At 38.0% G+C, this 18,826-nt stretch overlaps 4 protein-coding genes across 4 annotated transcripts; 1 reads left to right on the top strand and 3 right to left on the bottom strand.

The window, feature by feature from the left end:
• Positions 1-131: 131 nt before the first annotated feature.
• Positions 132-3,289, bottom strand: LOC118266621 (fidgetin-like protein 1). Its single transcript, XM_035580070.2, has 10 exons — positions 3,082-3,289; positions 2,847-3,005; positions 2,259-2,771; positions 2,029-2,141; positions 1,717-1,872; positions 1,445-1,578; positions 1,121-1,235; positions 769-881; positions 463-654; positions 132-271 (listed from the first exon to the last, which is right to left on the bottom strand). The coding sequence occupies exons 1-10, from the start codon at positions 3,189-3,191 to the stop codon at positions 152-154; spliced, it is 1,725 nt and encodes a 574-aa protein (XP_035435963.1). The 5' UTR covers positions 3,192-3,289; the 3' UTR covers positions 132-151.
• Positions 3,290-3,480: 191 nt separating this feature from the next.
• On the top strand, positions 3,481-5,930 carry LOC118266626 (josephin-2). Its single transcript, XM_035580075.2, has 4 exons — positions 3,481-3,756; positions 3,928-4,100; positions 4,284-4,464; positions 4,605-5,930. Exons 1-4 carry the CDS (start codon positions 3,676-3,678, stop codon positions 4,896-4,898), a joined length of 729 nt encoding a protein of 242 aa, XP_035435968.1. The 5' UTR covers positions 3,481-3,675; the 3' UTR covers positions 4,899-5,930.
• Positions 5,931-6,097: 167 nt separating this feature from the next.
• Positions 6,098-9,897, bottom strand: LOC118266625 (apolipoprotein D). Its single transcript, XM_035580074.2, has 4 exons — positions 9,616-9,897; positions 7,651-7,781; positions 6,784-6,986; positions 6,098-6,258 (listed from the first exon to the last, which is right to left on the bottom strand). The coding sequence occupies exons 1-4, from the start codon at positions 9,745-9,747 to the stop codon at positions 6,107-6,109; spliced, it is 618 nt and encodes a 205-aa protein (XP_035435967.1). The 5' UTR covers positions 9,748-9,897; the 3' UTR covers positions 6,098-6,106.
• A 768-nt stretch (positions 9,898-10,665) lies between these two features.
• On the bottom strand, positions 10,666-18,360 carry LOC118266622 (probable cytosolic Fe-S cluster assembly factor GL21135). The gene is made up of 8 exons (XM_035580071.2): positions 18,194-18,360; positions 17,770-17,984; positions 17,389-17,534; positions 16,920-17,078; positions 16,026-16,274; positions 14,094-14,310; positions 12,831-12,988; positions 10,666-11,734 (listed from the first exon to the last, which is right to left on the bottom strand). The coding sequence occupies exons 1-8, from the start codon at positions 18,257-18,259 to the stop codon at positions 11,493-11,495; spliced, it is 1,452 nt and encodes a 483-aa protein (XP_035435964.2). The 5' UTR covers positions 18,260-18,360; the 3' UTR covers positions 10,666-11,492.
• Positions 18,361-18,826: the final 466 nt, after the last annotated feature.

The following is an 18,826-nucleotide window of genomic DNA, read 5'->3' as shown; positions in this document are numbered from 1 at the left end:
CAATCAACAGACAGCGACAGTTTAGAAATCAGTTGTTTTTAAATTATTTTTAGCTTGAAAACTAATTTTGAATTATTCCAATAGAAAAGAAATTGGCAAACGTGTTATAGTTACACAAGAAAAAACAAATGTTATATTTAATTCCTTTTTATTAAAATCCTTGGCCATAAGTATTATTCCACTTAACATATTGTCCGAGATCATCTTGAGACACGCTGGGCTTTACCCTTTGTAGAGCATTTATAAAGTCTTGGATACACACGGGTCGCACCTGAAAATAGGAGTTCATTTTACACATTTGATATACCAAATAACAAGGACTACCATTTTAAAAGATATTTAATGGTTCAACATTAGCTGATTCTATGTTGAACAAACAGGATCCCACGCTATACTAGCGCCATCTAAGAAGCGCAAATAGGCCTCATTATTAATGATTATATAAGTTATTTGTAACCTTACCTTATTCCTATCAATGCTGACGATTTGAGATAGTGGTACCGAGCGAATGGGCCCCATAGCGGCCTCGGAACATAGTGACTTCATATCTGCGCCGGAGTAACCTTCCGTCAAGTTCGCAATTTCGGAAACATGCTGTGATGTGAGGTCATTGGTTTCGTTCGCTAACAGGTTCGTTATTATCTGCTTGCGAGCCTGTAAAATATAAATAGATCTGATAATGTACTTGCTAAGCTTGGTCTTCAAAGACGTTTGTCCTTTGCTGACTAATTAATACAAGAATCATTCTGCGAGTCACCAAATACTCACGTCGGCGTCAGGTAGTGGTATATAAAGTCGTTTGACGAGTCGCCTGCGCGCTGCCTCGTCTAATTCCTGCGGGCGGTTAGTGGCTCCCACTATCAGTAGACGATCCTCTTCACCTGTGACATAACATCTTAATAATATTTTATTCGATTTTTAAAATTATTTGGAATAGTTCTTGTAAACGGCAATAGGCTTTTCTTCTATTACTAGGAACTCATTGTAAGGCGGAAAATCTGTATTTAACATCCCCTTTTCGGATTAAAAGTTAGCTAAAAAGACTGTCGAGAAGAAGCTCGTGGCATATAATCTATGTGGTAGCAATAATGTTTTAACACCAATGACAAAAAAAGCTTACCAGTAGCTGCACCATCAAACTGAACTAAGAACTCAGTTTTGATCCTCCTGGTGGCTTCATGTTCCGTGTCGCTGCGCTGCGTCAGCAGAGAGTCTATCTCGTCTATAAATATTACCTGAAAACGAACCAAAATCAGAAGATATAATTATATAAAAAATAAAATTTAGGCGTCACTAATGGCTAGTGCGACAGCTGAATACAGGGGCTTGGCAGGCACAAGCCTTACAATATATTAATAAATAGTATATTCTCCTTTCATAAGGAATACAAGGTGTGATGTTATATTACATGTCTTAAGTACAATATTCGCATGAAAGTACTCACAGCAGGTTGGTGACACCTGGCGACGGCGAAGAGTGCGCGCACCATCTTCTCTCCATCACCGATCCACTTGGAAGTCAGCGATGACGCCGAGATGCTGAAGAATGTTGCGTTACATTGTGCTGCTACACATTTACCTAGAAATAGACAGGATCATAAGTTATATTACTGAGAAAAGGAAATCACTCAATGAGGAAGAAAGCACTCTTAACTTGTAGTGTGTAGTGTGCTAAATGAATGGATAAGTCTATAATGATGTCAAAAGTTGATGTTACCAATTAAAGTCTTCCCAGTGCCAGGTGGTCCAAATAAGAGGATTCCTTTAGGTGGGCGTCTCAACCCCGTAAAAATATCAGGGCGAAGCAGAGGCCACACCACTGCTTCCTGTATTACTGACTTAGCTAGGTGTAGTCCAGCTATGTCATCCCAACCTGGAAGAATATACGATTTGTCATTGGTTTTTGCTTTTTAATGCTTTTGGGCTCATACCTAAACTTTATTTTATAGTTCTAAATCATCACATGAATAAACATTTGTTATGGAATATGAATATAAACAATATTTTGTGCTAGTAAATTAATACAAACCTATTGGAGTTCCTTTATCAATAATTTCACTTTCAATTAGCTCAATCATTTTAGGATCAATATGTTTGAGGCGCTCGTCTGTCACTTCAGGCTCCACAGTCTCCTGCTTATCCCTACAAATAGTAACAGATATAGAAATGTAACAAAATAATATGTAACAGCAAACTACTTTTATTGAATTTCTGATAGTGTCTGCTTACTGCCAGTAAAGTTGATGTTATTTTACTTACTGAGCTCCAATCATCGGTGACACAAATTTAGCCTGAGCTTTCCTGGAAGTTCCCAATGTCCTCTTGGCTGCAGGGTTAGAGGCTAGCAGAGTTTCTTTAGCAGTCTTGAACATAATCTTAGCGACATTACTCTTGTGTGCTTTGTTCTCCTCTTCTTCTTTATCAAAGTCCACTTCCTCAGCTATAGGAGTACTGGACATTGTCGGCTGTGGCTGACCAACAGTTTTACAAGGTTTCACTCTCCCAAACCTTGGCTTAAATACCTGTTTCTGTTCATCCCCAGACCTTGACTCCTGACTCGAACTGTCTACATTCAAGTTCTTAACGAAATAGGAATTACTTTTTGTGTCAGTGTTGTGTGTTTGTTTTGAAGGTTTATCTGTAGTTTCCACTAAACCTAGGTTACACATACATTTGTTCTTCAGAAAAAGGTTTATGTCTCCTTTCGAATTGGAGTTGCATTGTTCGCAATTTGGCATTCTCCATTCAACAAGAGATTGTAGATCAAAATTGCTGCAATATAATTTTAATAAGTGTTGAGAGTAAATAACGAAAGTACTTATATTGCTTTTAGTGGTTCACAATTACCTTAAACTACTTTTCCATGTTTTCATTTGACTCGTATCAGCATTTTGCAGAAGATTATTGGCAGAGCTAAGAATATGATTGAAAGCATCAGCAGTCATCAACTCTTGATTCGTTTTCCAAACATCGTTCAGCAGGACATTTGTTGTTATATTAGAGGCACTACGAACACAAAACAAATTGTTTAAACTACTGTTTAATTATTATAGTGCAAGTTTACATAGGAATTAGAATTTACCTGGGTAAAGAAAGTTGAAGTTGTTGTAACGTAGATTTATTGACGCTAGATAGATGATTTTCATATTCATCTTCAGGAAATAATCCCTCTATTTCATTTGTTTCAAACATTTTTTGTTTATCTTATAACAACAATAGTTATGACAAATATTTTATTAGGAACAATTTTATTACTTTTATTTACATCATCTGTCAAACCTAACTTAACCAAACTTCAAACATTCAAGTATTCCCGCCATGCTAAACCATAACCAAACAAAGTCCAGAGAGCAATAAAACGAACTGAAATTCTCGCAACATGAGTAAAAGCATAGTAACATACTAAAGAAATGTGTTTTGTTCTGTGCTTAGTACGGAGTGCTGAAGACACTTCTCTAATCTAACTGAAGGACAGCTGTCAAGAGTCAAGCTAAATTGTTTGTCAAAGAAAATTGTCAAGTTTGTGAATATCTTTCTGCGATTTTTACATAAAAATCCTTTTAATCCGTGTTGTATAGATAATTAATGTAAAAAATCCAACAATATATCAGGCGTCTTAATAAGAAGACCATGTGGCTTTGTTCAATAGGAGCACTTTGAATGAGATGTAAACGCGATGAGTTCGAAACAAACAATTTATCATGAAAAACAGGTTAAAGAGTTGTGCGCTTTACATGCACTTAACAATTTATTCCAGGTAATTATTGTATTTTAATGAGCCTTATTGTTTTTAGTCAGGTGTGACCGTCAAGCGCTATTGTTAGGTACTTGAAACTCTAAGACTGTTTGATGGCTAATCTATTGCTTATTTTAGTTTTGAGTGAATACGGGTGATAAAGTCTGTTATAATGGACTTTTGTATTTCCAGATGCGAGCTACATATTCGAAGTCAGAGTTAGATGCAATATGCAGCAGGCTATCACCAAATGTGTGGATCAACCCGCACCGCTCCATGCTGGGGCTGGGCAACTATGACATCAATGTGATAATGGCAGCCTTACAGAAGAAAGGCTGTGAAGCTGTCTGGTTTGATAAGAGGAAGTAAGTATTTCACTCTAATAGGTAGGGTAGGATAGGGTCCAACATAATACCCTACTACTAAGAATAAATAAATAAAATATAATAATTAATATTATTCAAGTATTGTCTTCTGTTCAAATAGCTATTGAGATATAATTTTACCTTGATTTACTTTAAGTAATAATGCTACATTTTCCTTGCCAGAGACCCTGGTTGTTTGGATTTGTCAAACATCTGTGGATTCATCCTGAACGTGCCATCGGATTATAAGCTAGGGTTTGTGATGTTACCGCTGCGACGTCGGCACTGGATCACCATAAGACAGATACAGGGCAACTTCTACAATCTGGACTCCAAACTAGAATCACCACAATTGATTGGAAGGGTAATTATCATCAATAGCAATCTGCAATCACTTACATTATGTGATAATATTATCAGAATATGTGTTTTCATTAAACTGATTATGTTATTTACAAATTGAAATGCATTTGAATAATTTTACTTGTTCTCTTTCCTTTACAGAGTAGTGATTTAATAGCGTACCTGAAAGAACAGCTGGATAGTAAAGAAAAGGAATTGTTTGTTGTGGTGAGCAAGGAAGTTGAGGAGAAGCAGCTGTGGATGCACCAGTACACCATGGAGGGCAACAAGCAGTCCGCACAAAACACAGGGCAGCCACAGGCTGACGGCCAGTGTGACAGCCCCGTGGACAGTATATCGTCACTGTCACAATATGACTACAGAAACCGTGACGCTGAGTGCCTCAAATTGACAGAAGTGAGTAATTGTGTTGGCAGTGCAGAAATTAATTATTAATGTGTGAATCTTAGACTTGGTAATACTTTCCTCCGACTGCTTGTGATCGCATAGCAATTTATAATGTGTTCACAGATGTTTCACTGTATGTATGTTGTGTATTGAGGGATACATTCATAGGTAATGGTGTTGGTTTGATAAACTGGCTGTCTAGCAAATACTGCAGTCTGTTGTCTCAGTACTTAAACAAGGTATTGTTCAGATTAATTTATTGATAATAATATATTTGTTTTTATATGCACTTTATTTTTGTTTGCACAAATAATGTTGACATTGCAACATATTGTTGTTTTTATTTAATTTTATGTTTGTGTTATGTGAGGCCTAAGGTTACAGATAGTAACAATCATTCTAAATCTAGGTAGATCTTGCCTTAAATGATGGTCTTTTTATAGCAATATGTTAAAGACTGTAACATTATGTAAGCCATCCGATCTTCATAGGTGTTTCAAAACTTTTAGAGGTCTTGATCTTCATAATAAATAGTAATCATAATAAACAGCAATAATAAATAATAATAGATGTGATAGTGTTTGATGCTATGTCTGTTAATGTTACAATAATATACTGTTTCAATACTATGCCAAATATGATAACCAAACTGTTTGATTCTATATTTATGGATAACTTGGCCAAAATAATAGATTAATGTTGTTACAGATAAACTTTTGACTGTATATGTTGTTTATATTCTTTATTTTCTGGTTACACATATTTTTCTTTGATAGATAATTTATTATTTATTTCTTTTCTTGTTTTACTTTTAATGTACTTGTCATCACAGGGGCTCTGTTCACACACAACCATATTATGTTTATTCTAAGAAATTTCGTGGCATTTATTGTAAGGGTTTTTCTATTGAAGATACCTAAGAATATGGCCAGTGAACAGGGCCTAGTATTTTCATGTCGTTCGTGATAAATTTCTAGTGAGTGATGATTATTTCTTATTGAATCATTACTGAACTTCTCATAAGTTTTCTACTATATTAAACTTTACTGTAAATATAAGATATTTTTTCAAAAAATTGAATGTCTGTTTTTTATTACCCTTTCCCATTATCTATCACAAATGTATGGATAACATGACATAAATATTTTATCTTCTTATTGCTATTTGTACTGCAACATGATAAACCAGGCTTGTATAAAATGTTCTAGGTACTCTGGGTTGCAAGAAGAGATGATTGATAGAAGGTATGGACTAAGCTAGACTTTATTATGAGAAAGATTGGTACAGTTGTTGTTCTTAGATATGATGAGTCTGTCGGGGTCGAGCCGCAGCTCTTCCATGATGGCGTATATCTGCGCGCGCACCGGGGCCTCGATCTCGCGCCGCCGACCCAGCACCCAGATGTGATCTGGAACACATTATCATCAGCATTAATGATTTAACAATTAGACAGATCTCACAAACCAGTAGTCGCAATAACACATAAAAAGAAACAATGTTGCTTTCGAACCCAGACTCTATTTAAAAAGAAAACCCAGATTATGTCGGTGGCTGGAGCTGCGGGTTACTGAGGCTCCGGCTCAAAAAGCAGGAGTAGATTTGAGGTGGTTTTTAGTCAGTAAAAGTTTGACAATCCCTCTAGCCTCGAGAGAATTCATTGGATGATTTACCCTCCTTCAAAATAGGCCATGTCGGTGTGCACAGGTGATGTTGGTGCGTTTACAAACATACAATTTTACACATCACACTTAGACCCGAAATAATTTGAGGATCACAAAAAGAGAAGTTCCGTACGAAAATCGGATTCACACCACTTTATCGGCTGGCCAGTCACTGAGCTAATCGTGTACTATGGTTCAAATCGTCGACGTCTGTATTTAGGATACCTATAATAATATCGATGGTTGAAGTATCAAAAAACAAATCTTCCTACCTGAATGTGCAATACTGACGCTGGTGCAGGACCAGACGATGGCGAACTGGTCGTAGTCCGTGAACAGGATGTTGTAGACGCCGGCGCCGGGCAGCAGGCGCCCGATCACGTACGGCACGCGGTTGTTCAGCTTGTAGCGGAAGATCGACGACGCGTTGTGGCTCGGGATGCCGATGCCGTGGGTTGTTGATGGGTTGTTAGTCCTACGTTAAACATTACGAAGAATTCTTTACATGAAGCTGGTACAAAACATTGAAGTAAAGGGAATACAATGCAATATTGAGCAAATAATTCTGTGGCCTGGTGCTAAAAGGGCCAAATTACATTTTAGTGTGAAACGAAATTGTAATGCCAGTTTAAGTATATCATACTTTTACAATAAACATGACCAAGGGGCAGGAGTCCGATACGTTGGTCGGACCAAATCCGTGCCAGTGTGGCATTCACATCGCCGAAGATGGCGAAGAGCAGCATGGCGAAATATAGTTAATCAGAGAGTTATTCGTCGGGGTCACGACCCTCAGCATTAAGGATAAACGACGCACGGAGGAGGAGAAGGACAATCTCGTATCATACTAAAACGTACTTTGGCCCGTTCAGCACCCAGGCCACAGAATTATACCTAGGTGTAGCTTAGTACCTACCTATTCTGTGCTAGTAACAGACGGAGATACTTATTTTTAATTGGTTCTTATCTTACGAATGTGTATTATTACGTGGATTATGTAGATATGTGTGGTCAATCACGTACATATCACTCCCCAATCTCAATCAACAACTACGGAGCTAGCAACATGTTGCAACAGGGCACTATGTCAATACCTGTCACCTTTATCGAGTGCTTTATGCAATCTGTTTACTTCTTACCATTTGTTGACCGTATTGATTGTGATGAGCAGGTATCCCCTCTCGTTGAGCGTCAGGTGCAGCTCCGTGCAGCTCGCCGTCAGCTCCACCAGGTAGAACGATCTCTCCACTTCGTACCAAGTGCCTGTCATCTGGAACAGTTACTACAACTTACTGGATAGTATGACCCCGACTTCGGACTTATAAAAGTAGTTTGAAGCAGAAAAATCCATTATCACTTTATCCCCGACACGGGAATCGAACCCGTCACTTTGGACAACAGTTGGTCACCCAGCCACTACACCAACCCTGCAGTCGTTCATACATAGGTAGGTAACATAACATAACAGCTACCTAAATAGGTATTCGTTTGGGATGAGAGCAGTCACATTGGCAGATAGCTACCTACCTAGGTACCCGTTTGTTGGTTGGAGAGGGATCACTATCCTTAAAAATGAGAATCAATAATGACTCAATGTTCCCGTAGCATTTTAACGACAACTCGATACAAACCCAGTGACAGTGTAACCACTAACCACGAGGGTAACTAATTAAATTTTTAATTATAAAGTTCATCGACCAATGTTTTATTTGTTTCTTTTAATTATTCCAACGTTATAGACAAACAAAATATTTTACTAGTGAAAACCATTTCTAAAATCGATTTAACTTTATAGGTACATATACCCACCTATAGGTTCCTACCTACTTATGAATTAGTTGGAACTGGCGTTCCATAATTGTGTGTTCAATTCCTGTTAAAAGCCGAGATCTACGGAAACGACTCAACAATCGAAGCTTTGGGTTGTGACTCGGAGATCGCGTTCCACAAATTCACGTATTCGGGTAATAACGTTAATTCCTGTAAAGAACCGAGATCTACGGAAACTACTCAACAATAAAAAGCCATGAGCCTATTCAGGCAGTCATTTCCTAGGTCTTATCACAAAATTAATCTCAAATCACAAATAGCTATGTGTCTATTAATAATTTCCTTAAAACTTCGTCTACATTCACATTTTAAAAACACACCCACATTATTAAAATTGATAATTTCGATTACTTAGTAGAATTAATTCACAGGCACTTTGTTTTAAAGCTGCTACTACTTAGGGTACTATACTACACAAACACATGGGTCTCGCCAAAATACCTTGAATATCCTAAAATTCCCATGAAGGTACCTACATAGCTTAGTTACCTAAACTGCAGTTCGTTACATTTTTCCAAGGATTGTCTGAGTAGAAACTGCAATAAGCCAAAAGCTAATAGTGGCGACAACTAAACAAAATTAAATGCACATCTCCCAGATCAAAGCTTCCTAAAGTGTAGAGATAGCTAGGACTAAGTTAGAAGACCTAGAATAGGAGAGGAGCGAGCCAAATCAGAATATCTATTTATTTTAAATTCGCAGACTTGTAATGCATTTTCTTATTGCGCATGTCAAAGTTCTACTACGCTAACAATAGTACAGTACCGCTTCCTTCCGATTTACCTACGAGCCACGAACTAGCCAGTAATGCATTATGATAAACGTATACGGCTGCGTGTTGACCGCTTGACATTCGGACTTAAGCAGGGCGCAAGGTGACTGTTTACAATGTTCCACATCTGAATATGTAGACGGAGCGTCTGCGCATCGAACCTTGATTATAGGACAAACTAACAATACCTAGTGGGTGATGAGTTGGTATTTACACATCCTACAAGATGATGACGGAAATGAATGTGACCGATTAAACTCCGTATTTATAAGATGGTCGTGTCCGATATCAAAACCTTTACAGTAAAGCAAATAGACTAGCATGGTGGGTGTAATTTCAGTCACTCAATAACAAGGAAGTAATATAAATGCGTGTTTATGTTCACCTTCGTGTAAACTACTTCATTTACATACCGTACCGAGCTCTATATTCACTTGAGAATAGGTATTTTTCGGTTTCAAATAAAACGAGCATTACATTACAAAAACGAGGGTGGACTTACCCGCTGTATGTCGAAGTTTGGCAGCGGCGGGTAGACGGGACACTTGCCGAGGCCGGTGCTGATGACGGCCTTGATGATGGTGCAGAACAGTACACAGTATATCCTGGAAGGAGCCAACCTCGAGCCCCCCATGGCACTGTCGGTACTGGCGCGTGATGTAGGGCGATCAGTCGCGCAGTGCACCGCTTGTTATGTAAACACTAAACATTATTTGTACAACACGAGATTGGTCGGGCAGTCGCCGCGCCCGCGCTCGCCACTGCACGGAATACAATCGATCACTTCCATCGTTATTCATTATCGTTAGAAGCCGCCTCACACGTCACGGCACGGCCGCGGACACGACACGAGCCGTGACGTAACTCCCGACGTTGGTAACTCGGATGAACAGTTGTGTAGTACTTACTAGTTAGGCACGGTCAGATGATCAGATACGTAAGTTTAGTCAATATTTGGTAATCGAGTTATGAAGCGTGTATTGTTGCATGTGTGCTGAATTTACATGCAAGGAATCGGTAATAATCTGCAGGTAGTAATAATCGGTTCCACGGATTATTATCTTTTGCCAAATATTGTTTAGTTGGATATGCAATATTTTTTGCCGCTTTCGTACATTCAAAATCATCAATCATCGGTGATTTAGGGATATCATTAGACTACAGGCATGTTATTTTATAATGTATAAAACATTTAACAATTAACTGACACAGTTTGTTTTAGATCTAAGCATTGACGTTAGTATTCAACTATTGGCACTAGTCAGGCATAGGATCTAATTTAATTGGGTAATGACTAGATATTAGCAAATTCTATTGGTCGTCAGACATTAAGCGACACTAGAGCCTCGTCAAAAATTATTTTACTTAAATAACTTTTTTATCACTAGAAACAATAATCTAATCGCCAATCGTCGTCGAAACTTTAATTGTTTAAGTGAAAATATCTTGAAATATAAATAAGAAATGAATATGTATGTATAGTGAATTAGTAGTAGGTAGTAAGGTACGTGCTACATACATAATGCAATAGGTGGCCACACAAACACAGACGTTTTCAAACGATTGTATTGTTCTTACAATTAGACCGTGATATTTACAAGAATTCGGTATTTATACGGAAATGTACATCACACAGCTTACTGCTAGACAGACAACATTATATACTTAAATAACTATAGATAAACAACGTACATAGTTGCAACTTATAACAATAATATTTTGGAAAATTACATAGCACACAGAATCAGATTCTGAATTACAATAAACCTCATACAAGATTTACACCAAACTATATCTTATTAATTCACAAAATAAAGTCGAATTTCAAATAACAACAAAATGTTACAAAAGGTTAAATCTTATCAGTAATTAAAAATGAACTTTTTGCAGATAACATTAGAATTCTTAATTCAAAATCATCCTCGCATTTACAAACGATTTTCAACCGTATCCTCAAACCAAAAGGTGCATTATGCAATAAGGGTAAAACAGGCTGAATAGAATTCCACTGGGAAATTGTTCTAGTATCTATTCAACCCGTCTCACGATATTAAATGGCATAGGCGTAGCCAGGTTTTAGTTTCGGGAGGGGTTCAAGAAAGTCGACCCATGAAATGGGTGACACAAAAAAATAAAACTTCCTTCATACATGACAAAAATATAACAATTTATGTAATATGTAATAAACAGATTCATAGGTAGTCATAGAGACCTTTGCCAAACAGGGGATGTACTATGCTAACTAGAAAAATAACGCTCTGTAATGTCTAGGTACGCATTTCGGGGGGGATTTGAACCCCCAAACCCCCCCTGGCTACGCCTATGTTAAATGGTAACGTGCAGTAATTCAACTAAGTAAAAATATAAATAGAGAACCAATCACCACTTTATATTGAGCGCTATATCAGATTTCTCTACAGCATGGTAAGTCGTGTGTAGCATTGCCTTCGCCTTATCAGAGTCCCTGCCGTCTAGCCAGTCGGCGTATAGCTTGCGAACCAGCTTGTTATCTGTCGGCGTGGCCAGTGGAAGCTGGGAGTACATCGCTTCCAGCTGGGCTACTAGCTCCCGCCCACTCTCGCCGGTCACTGGTCGCACTTGAGCTCCGCCGTTCAGACATCCTAGAACATAAAGAGGTTTAACTAAAAATCACGGTTTACTCACGTAAATTAATGGAGAAATGCTCTACTAGTTTCGAGTCACAGAGGGACTCTTCATCATGAGCAGCGTACGCAGCCGACTGAAGTGATTTTAGTTAATTTATTATGTCTCACGATAGTTACGAGGTTTTGTGATAGTCATCATCATCGACTTGAATAAAGATCTTTGTGGCATAGTGGTCTATCTACTGCTGAACACAGATCTTGTAAGAGGAGTTTTGACAATTTTGAGTACACCTAATTCCTACACTTACCTACCTAATTACTACCTTTGGTATGTATGGGGATTCCAATAGCGTCATCAAGAATTTAAAGGATAATTCTATTCGGTCCTGGTCGCAGTTGAATGATAAATAGTTCCATTAAGGACCAACTGTCTGCCTTTTTTAAGTGGGCCAAATCATCTAATGACTTCTCCCGCCTTGGGCAAGACGATAAGGAATGTCAGGCTCTTACTGACTAAAACCACCCCGTTCCTACTCCTGCTCCTCGAACCTGAGCCTTGGTAAACCCGCTAGGTAATAGGATTACTTTTTGCATATCCACATAAGTCAAAGGAGTGAGTGTATAAATTTATAATGTTTAATTATACATAGTGTTACAATAAAGTGTCAACAATGCATTCCGCTGTATCTTAAAATACCTGTCCATTCAAACAATCGCATATTATACATCTTACTAATATTATAAATGCGAATGTTTGTGAGTTTGTGTGTTTATGTGTATGTTTGTTACTTAATCACGTCAAAATGGCTGAAGAGATTCCATTCGTAATTTTTCACACCCGATATTTTGTTGCATTTCTGGTATTAGGTAAGAGCTATTATTACTAAAGTAGGTACACACCGATATCACTTTAAAAAGCAACTTTATTTCAAAGCAACAAGAATTCTGTTCACTATTTCACTGCATCAACTTTAACCCAATATTATGTCAATATGCCAATTAGTCAATATTGGGGTTGAAACAGTGAAATTCTTTATTGGATAATCAACTGCATGTGCTTGTAATAAAGTTTATTTTCCCAAAATCCAAAATTATAATATAAGGTTATTACCTGATGGGCAGGCCATGACTTCAACGTAGTGGTAGGGCGACTTGCCCCGCTTGAGCTTCTGCACCAAGTTCTGGATGTTCCTGAAGCCGTTGGCGATGGCGAACCGAAGCACTTCCTGCCCGTCCTTCTCTAGTGTCACCTCGCGGAAGTCTGGGTTCCTAGTCGAAAATAAATAAATTATAATACCAAGAATATACGTACTGACTGCAGCGTTGGCCTAGTGGTCGCAAGTGCGTCTGCCGGGCAAGGGGTCTTGGGTTCGATTCCCGGGTCGGGTAAAGTATTATTGGTCTTTTTTCAGTTTTCCGAGAAAATCTCAATAGTAGCATAGAGTCTGGAATTGAATATTGTGCACCTCTGCCTACCCCTTTAGGGGTAAAAGGCGTGACGATAAGAAGATAAGGCCAATAATGTACATGTATGACAAAAAAATCATATTTCACAAGTTTTTAATATAATTGTGTGCCAATCTTAACATTAACAAACTATTTAATTCGCAATCTTCTGGTGTAGCGAGTGTCCATGGGCGGCTCATCATCAGATGATGCATCTGTTCATCATGATGACGCATCATCTATTAGCTCCTGAATGCGGTGGAACTGTTTGCATGCTTTTTTTTTTTAGATAATGGCCTAAAACACTAACAACAATCGAATCAAAGTGCAAGTATCCTTCCATACCGAGTACGACCTGATTTCCCGCCGCACTAGCAGACGGACACAAACATGCAGGTTGCATCACTTTGCAAACAATGCAGCCATTGACTAATTGCTGGAAGCAATGGGGTCAGGTCACACGTGGACTGTAGACATCCTACGATACTTTGCGACACTTGAGCCGCAATAGACATTGTTCCCTGTTTCCTAAGTAGGATTTATTTTTAGGGCTGTACGCGCCACTGTTCAATACTAGCTCTACTTAACTCCAGGTCAAGTATCATTGTTTCAAATTCTGAATTATGATTAGTACGCAAAGTACGCAGACTATAATTGTGCCCAATGCAAAGGTTGCCATATCAACCTGTCGGTCTCGTCTATCACGGACACATCAGTGTCCTGTTGCATAAGGACTGCGTTGTAGATAAAAAGACATTAAGCTTAAAAGTGTCCTTAACTGGTGCGCTTTAGTGACCAAGCGCTTACATGTGACAAAAGTATAGGGTATAAGGATTACTAGGTGAAGATGTATGGTTTCTGCCTATCCACATAAGACAAAGGCAGGAGTTTATAAACTTAATAAACGTATGTATTGTTTCCAACTTACCTCAAATTTTTATACACAAGTTGTGCATTAGTCTGCCCAAACAGTTGTTCTGCGGCGTACAAGAAGACATGGTCGGCGTATCCTCCGGAGCCCGAGCCGATGTGCCTGCGCAGTGCCGGCGGGGCCTCGCCCAGGGCGCCCCACGGCCAGTCCAGCTCAGCACCAGGTATGTCACTCAAGGCTTTGTTGCTGACGTCTAGCATTTGTTCCAGCTCAACTAAACAAGGATAGACATAATTAGAAATATCGCTAAGTTTGTGGATAGCATTTGACTAAGGAATCGAATGGTCTTTAGTGGAACTGGGGCCTTAGTCTGCTATCACAATTGTGTCAGAATGGTCGATCACTGATCAGTGCAAGAGGGACGGAGCTATGTAGGTTGTATAGCTAGACTAAGGCCCCTGGTTTAAGCAAGGGGTATAATCCGTCGGTTGGAAAGTTGGCTTGGAATGGGGTAGATGACTAATTTTTATTTTAATGTCCGTCTTGTAGATTTTTTAATATAAAACATTAGACTCGTATTTTTTGTTTTCTTACGGAAACAAATACTTTCTTTGCTTGAAATTCTTAGCATGTCACAAATATTACAATTCAAAACATGACAATGAAAACGTAACATGACAATACGAGCATTATATCATTTAAGACAAACAAATAACATCAAAACAATCTAAAGAAGTGGACTCATACAATACATAGTGATCATATAAGTATAATGTATTATAACGCCATTGCATCATGATGTTTCATTCCTTGAAGTGGTAAGCCGAAGTACAACGATTAATATTTTGGCCTACAAGGGGATTACACTCGAAACACCTTCCTCTGTAATCGTGCTTGTGCTGAATCAATAAGGTATCTGGGTGAGATATGTGATCATGTGTATATGTAATAATATACATTTTCAGACGGGTTAAATATCAAGAAGTTATTCATAATTGTAGCGTAGCGTAGGTACCTTAAACGTCTAGCGGGTTACCGGGGCTCCGGCTCGAAAAGCAGGAGTAGGAACGGGGTGGTTTTTAGTCAGTATATATGTTACGGTAAGAGTGAATAATTGAAAATTATTAATAATTATCTACTTTTATTAATAATTACCGAAACTCGAGGTAAAAGTGATAAATTAATCACATTTGTCGGTTATTATTAATAATTTTACCCTAGTAATGATAAATGTAATAAGTGGCCAAGATGTTATTTTAATTTCAATTTAAACGGCAATATATTGTACTTGCACAACAAATATTTGTTGAATTCTATGACAATACTTTTAAAATTTTAATTTGATGCATTTATAGGTGCTACAGAAGATATACAGGCAAACCAAATATGATTATTGGTGATTGCTTTTAGGATTCGTGTTGATGTTGTTAATGAAACAATAATTGTTTCGTGTCCTCCGGGCGGTCCTCCCAGTGATGACACCCGTGCTTTTCCTCCCGCCCAATCAGAAACAGGAACCTACCCAAACTCCCATGTCCGGTAAGCACCTGCATCAGGCGGTAGGTGAGGACGCCGTGGCGTCTCTCTAGCCACTCCTCAAACAGGGGACTTACCGCTGCAACGACAGCGAGCCCAGATACATGTAGAAGGGGAAGGACACTATTTAATATTCTAGTTCAGAATCTGTTAATTTGTTGTCCTTTCGGTTTAAAGCAAGTACAAGTAACCTTGTTTGTGTGATCTCTAATTAATATAATCGTAAGACGGTGTTTAATATTATAACTAAATACTTGCTGGTCAAAAATCATTGGGTTTATATTTATTTTATTACTTTCACCAATATGTGTCGTGAATTATTAATAATCACTACAAAAAGTAATAAATTCCGATCGATTATTCACATTTACCAAAACGTGTGGTTATTATTAATAATTTTGTAAAATTATTAATAATTTTCAATTAATCAGATTTACCGTAACATATACATACTTGCAGTAATAACACAGTCGACATCGTGGCAGCTCAGCATCTCGTTATAGAAGTCTTCTCTGGAGGCTTCCAGCTTCTTGTCATAGCACGGCATGAAGGTGACGTGGTAGATCTCTCCCGCCGTCAGCTCCCGACACCTGGAGAGGTACTGCTTAACCAGGGACCCCATCACCTGCTGCGGAGACTTGGACGTCGATATGTACGGGAGGATGAAGCTGCCGTGTGTTTTCTCCGCGTAACATACCCAACCTGTTGATTGAGTTTGCTAGTTATTATATTGTTAGGCTATGGGTACACAGACTGCCTCGTTGGTCGAGTGGTTGTAAGTGCGACTGCCGGACAAGAGGTCTCATGTTCGATTCCCGGGTCAGGCAAAGTTCTGCTGGGCTTTTTCCGGTTTTTCGAATCTCGGTAGTAAGTAGCAGAGTCTGGAATTGTGCCCAGTGGCAATAGGCTTACCCCCTATTACATATGACTTATAACACAAATGGTGAAAAGTGGGTGTACATTGTATAGCGGCATTACGTGCCGTAATGTGCATTTCTGCCTACCCCTTCGAAGATAAACGGCGTGACGTTGTTGTTCCATCCATACCTAGCCAACGCGTACGTACGCATCTCATACAAACGTGCCGGCCACGCGCAGTACAGTTTACGCGTTCAGAGAATGAAAGAATTGATAAAAGGTGATTGAATGAATGGAATCCGAATAATACTATACACGTACAGGTACTCTTCTCACGTTTTCTTGTTTGATTTTCTAAACTACATTAACAATTACACTTTCAGCTGCACAGAGATTTCATTGTCTGCTGTCATTATTATTTTTAAGATAGGGAGTTGTTATACTTAGGTAGTACATGAATAGTGCGCATTTTTTTGTTTATATTCTTACCTGGACAAGAGCTAGCGAGCATAGGCAACTGTTTAGAACTAGGGTCAGTCTGCTGGTTCTGATAACGCTGCAAGAATTCCTGTTGTGCCTCCAGCAGTGACAAGTCCTCAGCTACTGTCATGTCCAGCACTAAGTCCGCTCCTAAACTTTTGAAGTACCCTGTATAAGTAAAATAAGTAATAAGTTATCTCACCCTTTATAGTGTGTAGTTAATCATATTGATTTTAGGCATTTCTTTTCTAAATAATACTTTTTACTCAATAAACCATTAAGTCCCTTATGCACCACCATCAGCACATAAGACAATACATTTGCCAAGGTCAAACACACACAGTTTAAGACATGGTCAAGTGAAGTATTCTTAAGCATATTATTATTTAAAAATGTTATTTTATTACATTTGTTTATACAAAAGACTAAACACAAATTGGAACCTAATTCTAATGTTAGACAAAGAATATAAAGGCACCTGCTAACTTGTGTGTGGCTTCCTCTGGACTCAGTTTGTACCGGGCAGCCAAAGACAATGTAGGCTGAGGTGACAGGGACACCACTATCAAACTCACTTCTCTACTCACTCCTTTGTTATCTGTGTACTTCTTCTCTGAGAACACTCTAAAGGGGTGGAAATAAAATTCAATAAAAGATAATAATAATGAGAATCATTTCAAAGATTTCTAAAAATTCTAAAAATGGATATTGTATTGAACTAAACATTGACCATTAAAAAAAAAGTGTGTGTTAGAGAATTTCTAGTCAAAGATTATTAACTTTATTTCTACAGACATTTATAGCATAATGGACATAAAAGTAAGAGTATTAAAGTTTATTATCAAGTGGCAAGGCTAACCTCAGCAGTTCCTCCTGACTTTGCTTAGTGACTAGCACACTCTCAGCCGACGTGATACATCCACTGCAAGCCAGACAGTCAGCCAATGTAATCTCCACCTTCTGGAGCTTCTGTTCTCTGCCACTTGACACATCAAAGTATCCATCTTCACCTATCTTTATCTTCGCACCAGTTTTTGTCTTTGTTTTCTCGATTTTTACAGGCTTTATGCATTCCTGTTGATAAAGGTTAGGCACACAATGTTGACAAATATTGGTCCTATTGGATTCTTATTGGAATCGTATAATATCAGTTGAGAATAAAATGTATGATTTGTTGTAATATTATGTACAAATAAATGGTGAATTTATTGGCAAGGAATAGAAAACGCAATATTGACAAAATGCTACAAAAACATTGATTGAGGTTAGAGTTCATTACTTACTTGTGAAGGTGTAATAAAATCGTCTAGATCAGTCAACTGTAAAGCACCACTAAAGCGAGACGCCATTATTAATTTTCTATTTGTTTAAATATCTATAAAGTTAAAGGAAATTTATTTAATTTCTCCAAACAAACACCAATATCACGCAGCTGATTTTGACATTTGAATGACAGTTGACATTGACGCAGGTAAAAAGGGTTGAAACGACATAAATAAATTTTCTACCATACCGATATTTTTATTACCATGGTGGTATTTTAGCATCGCAGTATACAACTAGGTCCAGTGATCGAAAGTGTGACTATGACTAAGCAGTCTTGGGTTCGATTCCCAAATCAAATGAAGTTTTAATAGATCTTTTAACTATAGAAATACCACGACTATTGCATATTGGATAGTAAAACGATTTAGAATCGTAAATCGCGGCTAATAGGTATTCTAATTTTGGTATTTAAAATAAACTGAAGACCAGTTATGTTTGTTCAATCTACGCAACGCAATGATTATTTTTTATTTGAATAATAATATTTAGGTATCTAAACTTAATAAAAATTTCTTCCACGCAACTTATCGATCGATTTAAATATTTGATTTTTATTATTCTTGTACCCACCATGCTTGTACCTAAATACC

The sequence above is a fragment of the Spodoptera frugiperda genome, chromosome 23 (genome assembly GCF_023101765.2).
Source record: "Spodoptera frugiperda isolate SF20-4 chromosome 23, AGI-APGP_CSIRO_Sfru_2.0, whole genome shotgun sequence".
NCBI classification, from domain to species: Eukaryota; Metazoa; Arthropoda; class Insecta; order Lepidoptera; family Noctuidae; genus Spodoptera; species Spodoptera frugiperda.
This window is presented reverse-complemented; position numbering and strand designations above follow the sequence as displayed.

What these genes read in the sequence shown, in the direction of transcription:
- LOC118266625 (XM_035580074.2), bottom strand. Translation starts at nt 9,747, where the DNA reads ATGGGGGGCTCGAGGTTGGCTCCTTCCAGGATATACTGTGTACTGTTC. An exon ending in ATCAATACGGTCAACAAATG is followed by an intron (nt 6,987 to 7,650) that starts GTAAGAAGTAAA and finishes TGTTTAACGTAG; the next exon opens with GACTAACAACCCATCAACAA. An exon ending in CGTCAGTATTGCACATTCAG is followed by an intron (nt 6,259 to 6,783) that starts GTAGGAAGATTT and finishes AATGTGTTCCAG; the next exon opens with ATCACATCTGGGTGCTGGGT.
- LOC118266621 (XM_035580070.2), bottom strand. Translation starts at nt 3,191, where the DNA reads ATGTTTGAAACAAATGAAATAGAGGGATTATTTCCTGAAGATGAATAT. An exon ending in TGATAAAGGAACTCCAATAG is followed by an intron (nt 1,873 to 2,028) that starts GTTTGTATTAAT and finishes ATATTCTTCCAG; the next exon opens with GTTGGGATGACATAGCTGGA. An exon ending in TCAGCATTGATAGGAATAAG is followed by an intron (nt 272 to 462) that starts GTAAGGTTACAA and finishes TCCTATTTTCAG; the next exon opens with GTGCGACCCGTGTGTATCCA.
- LOC118266622 (XM_035580071.2), bottom strand. Translation starts at nt 18,259, where the DNA reads ATGGCGTCTCGCTTTAGTGGTGCTTTACAGTTGACTGATCTAGACGAT. An exon ending in AGCCACACACAAGTTAGCAG is followed by an intron (nt 17,079 to 17,388) that starts GTGCCTTTATAT and finishes TTACTTATACAG; the next exon opens with GGTACTTCAAAAGTTTAGGA. An exon ending in GCTCGCTAGCTCTTGTCCAG is followed by an intron (nt 16,275 to 16,919) that starts GTAAGAATATAA and finishes CTCAATCAACAG; the next exon opens with GTTGGGTATGTTACGCGGAG.
- LOC118266626 (XM_035580075.2), top strand. Translation starts at nt 3,676, where the DNA reads ATGAGTTCGAAACAAACAATTTATCATGAAAAACAGGTTAAAGAGTTG. An exon ending in GTCTGGTTTGATAAGAGGAA is followed by an intron (nt 4,101 to 4,283) that starts GTAAGTATTTCA and finishes TTTCCTTGCCAG; the next exon opens with AGACCCTGGTTGTTTGGATT. An exon ending in CACCACAATTGATTGGAAGG is followed by an intron (nt 4,465 to 4,604) that starts GTAATTATCATC and finishes TTTCCTTTACAG; the next exon opens with AGTAGTGATTTAATAGCGTA.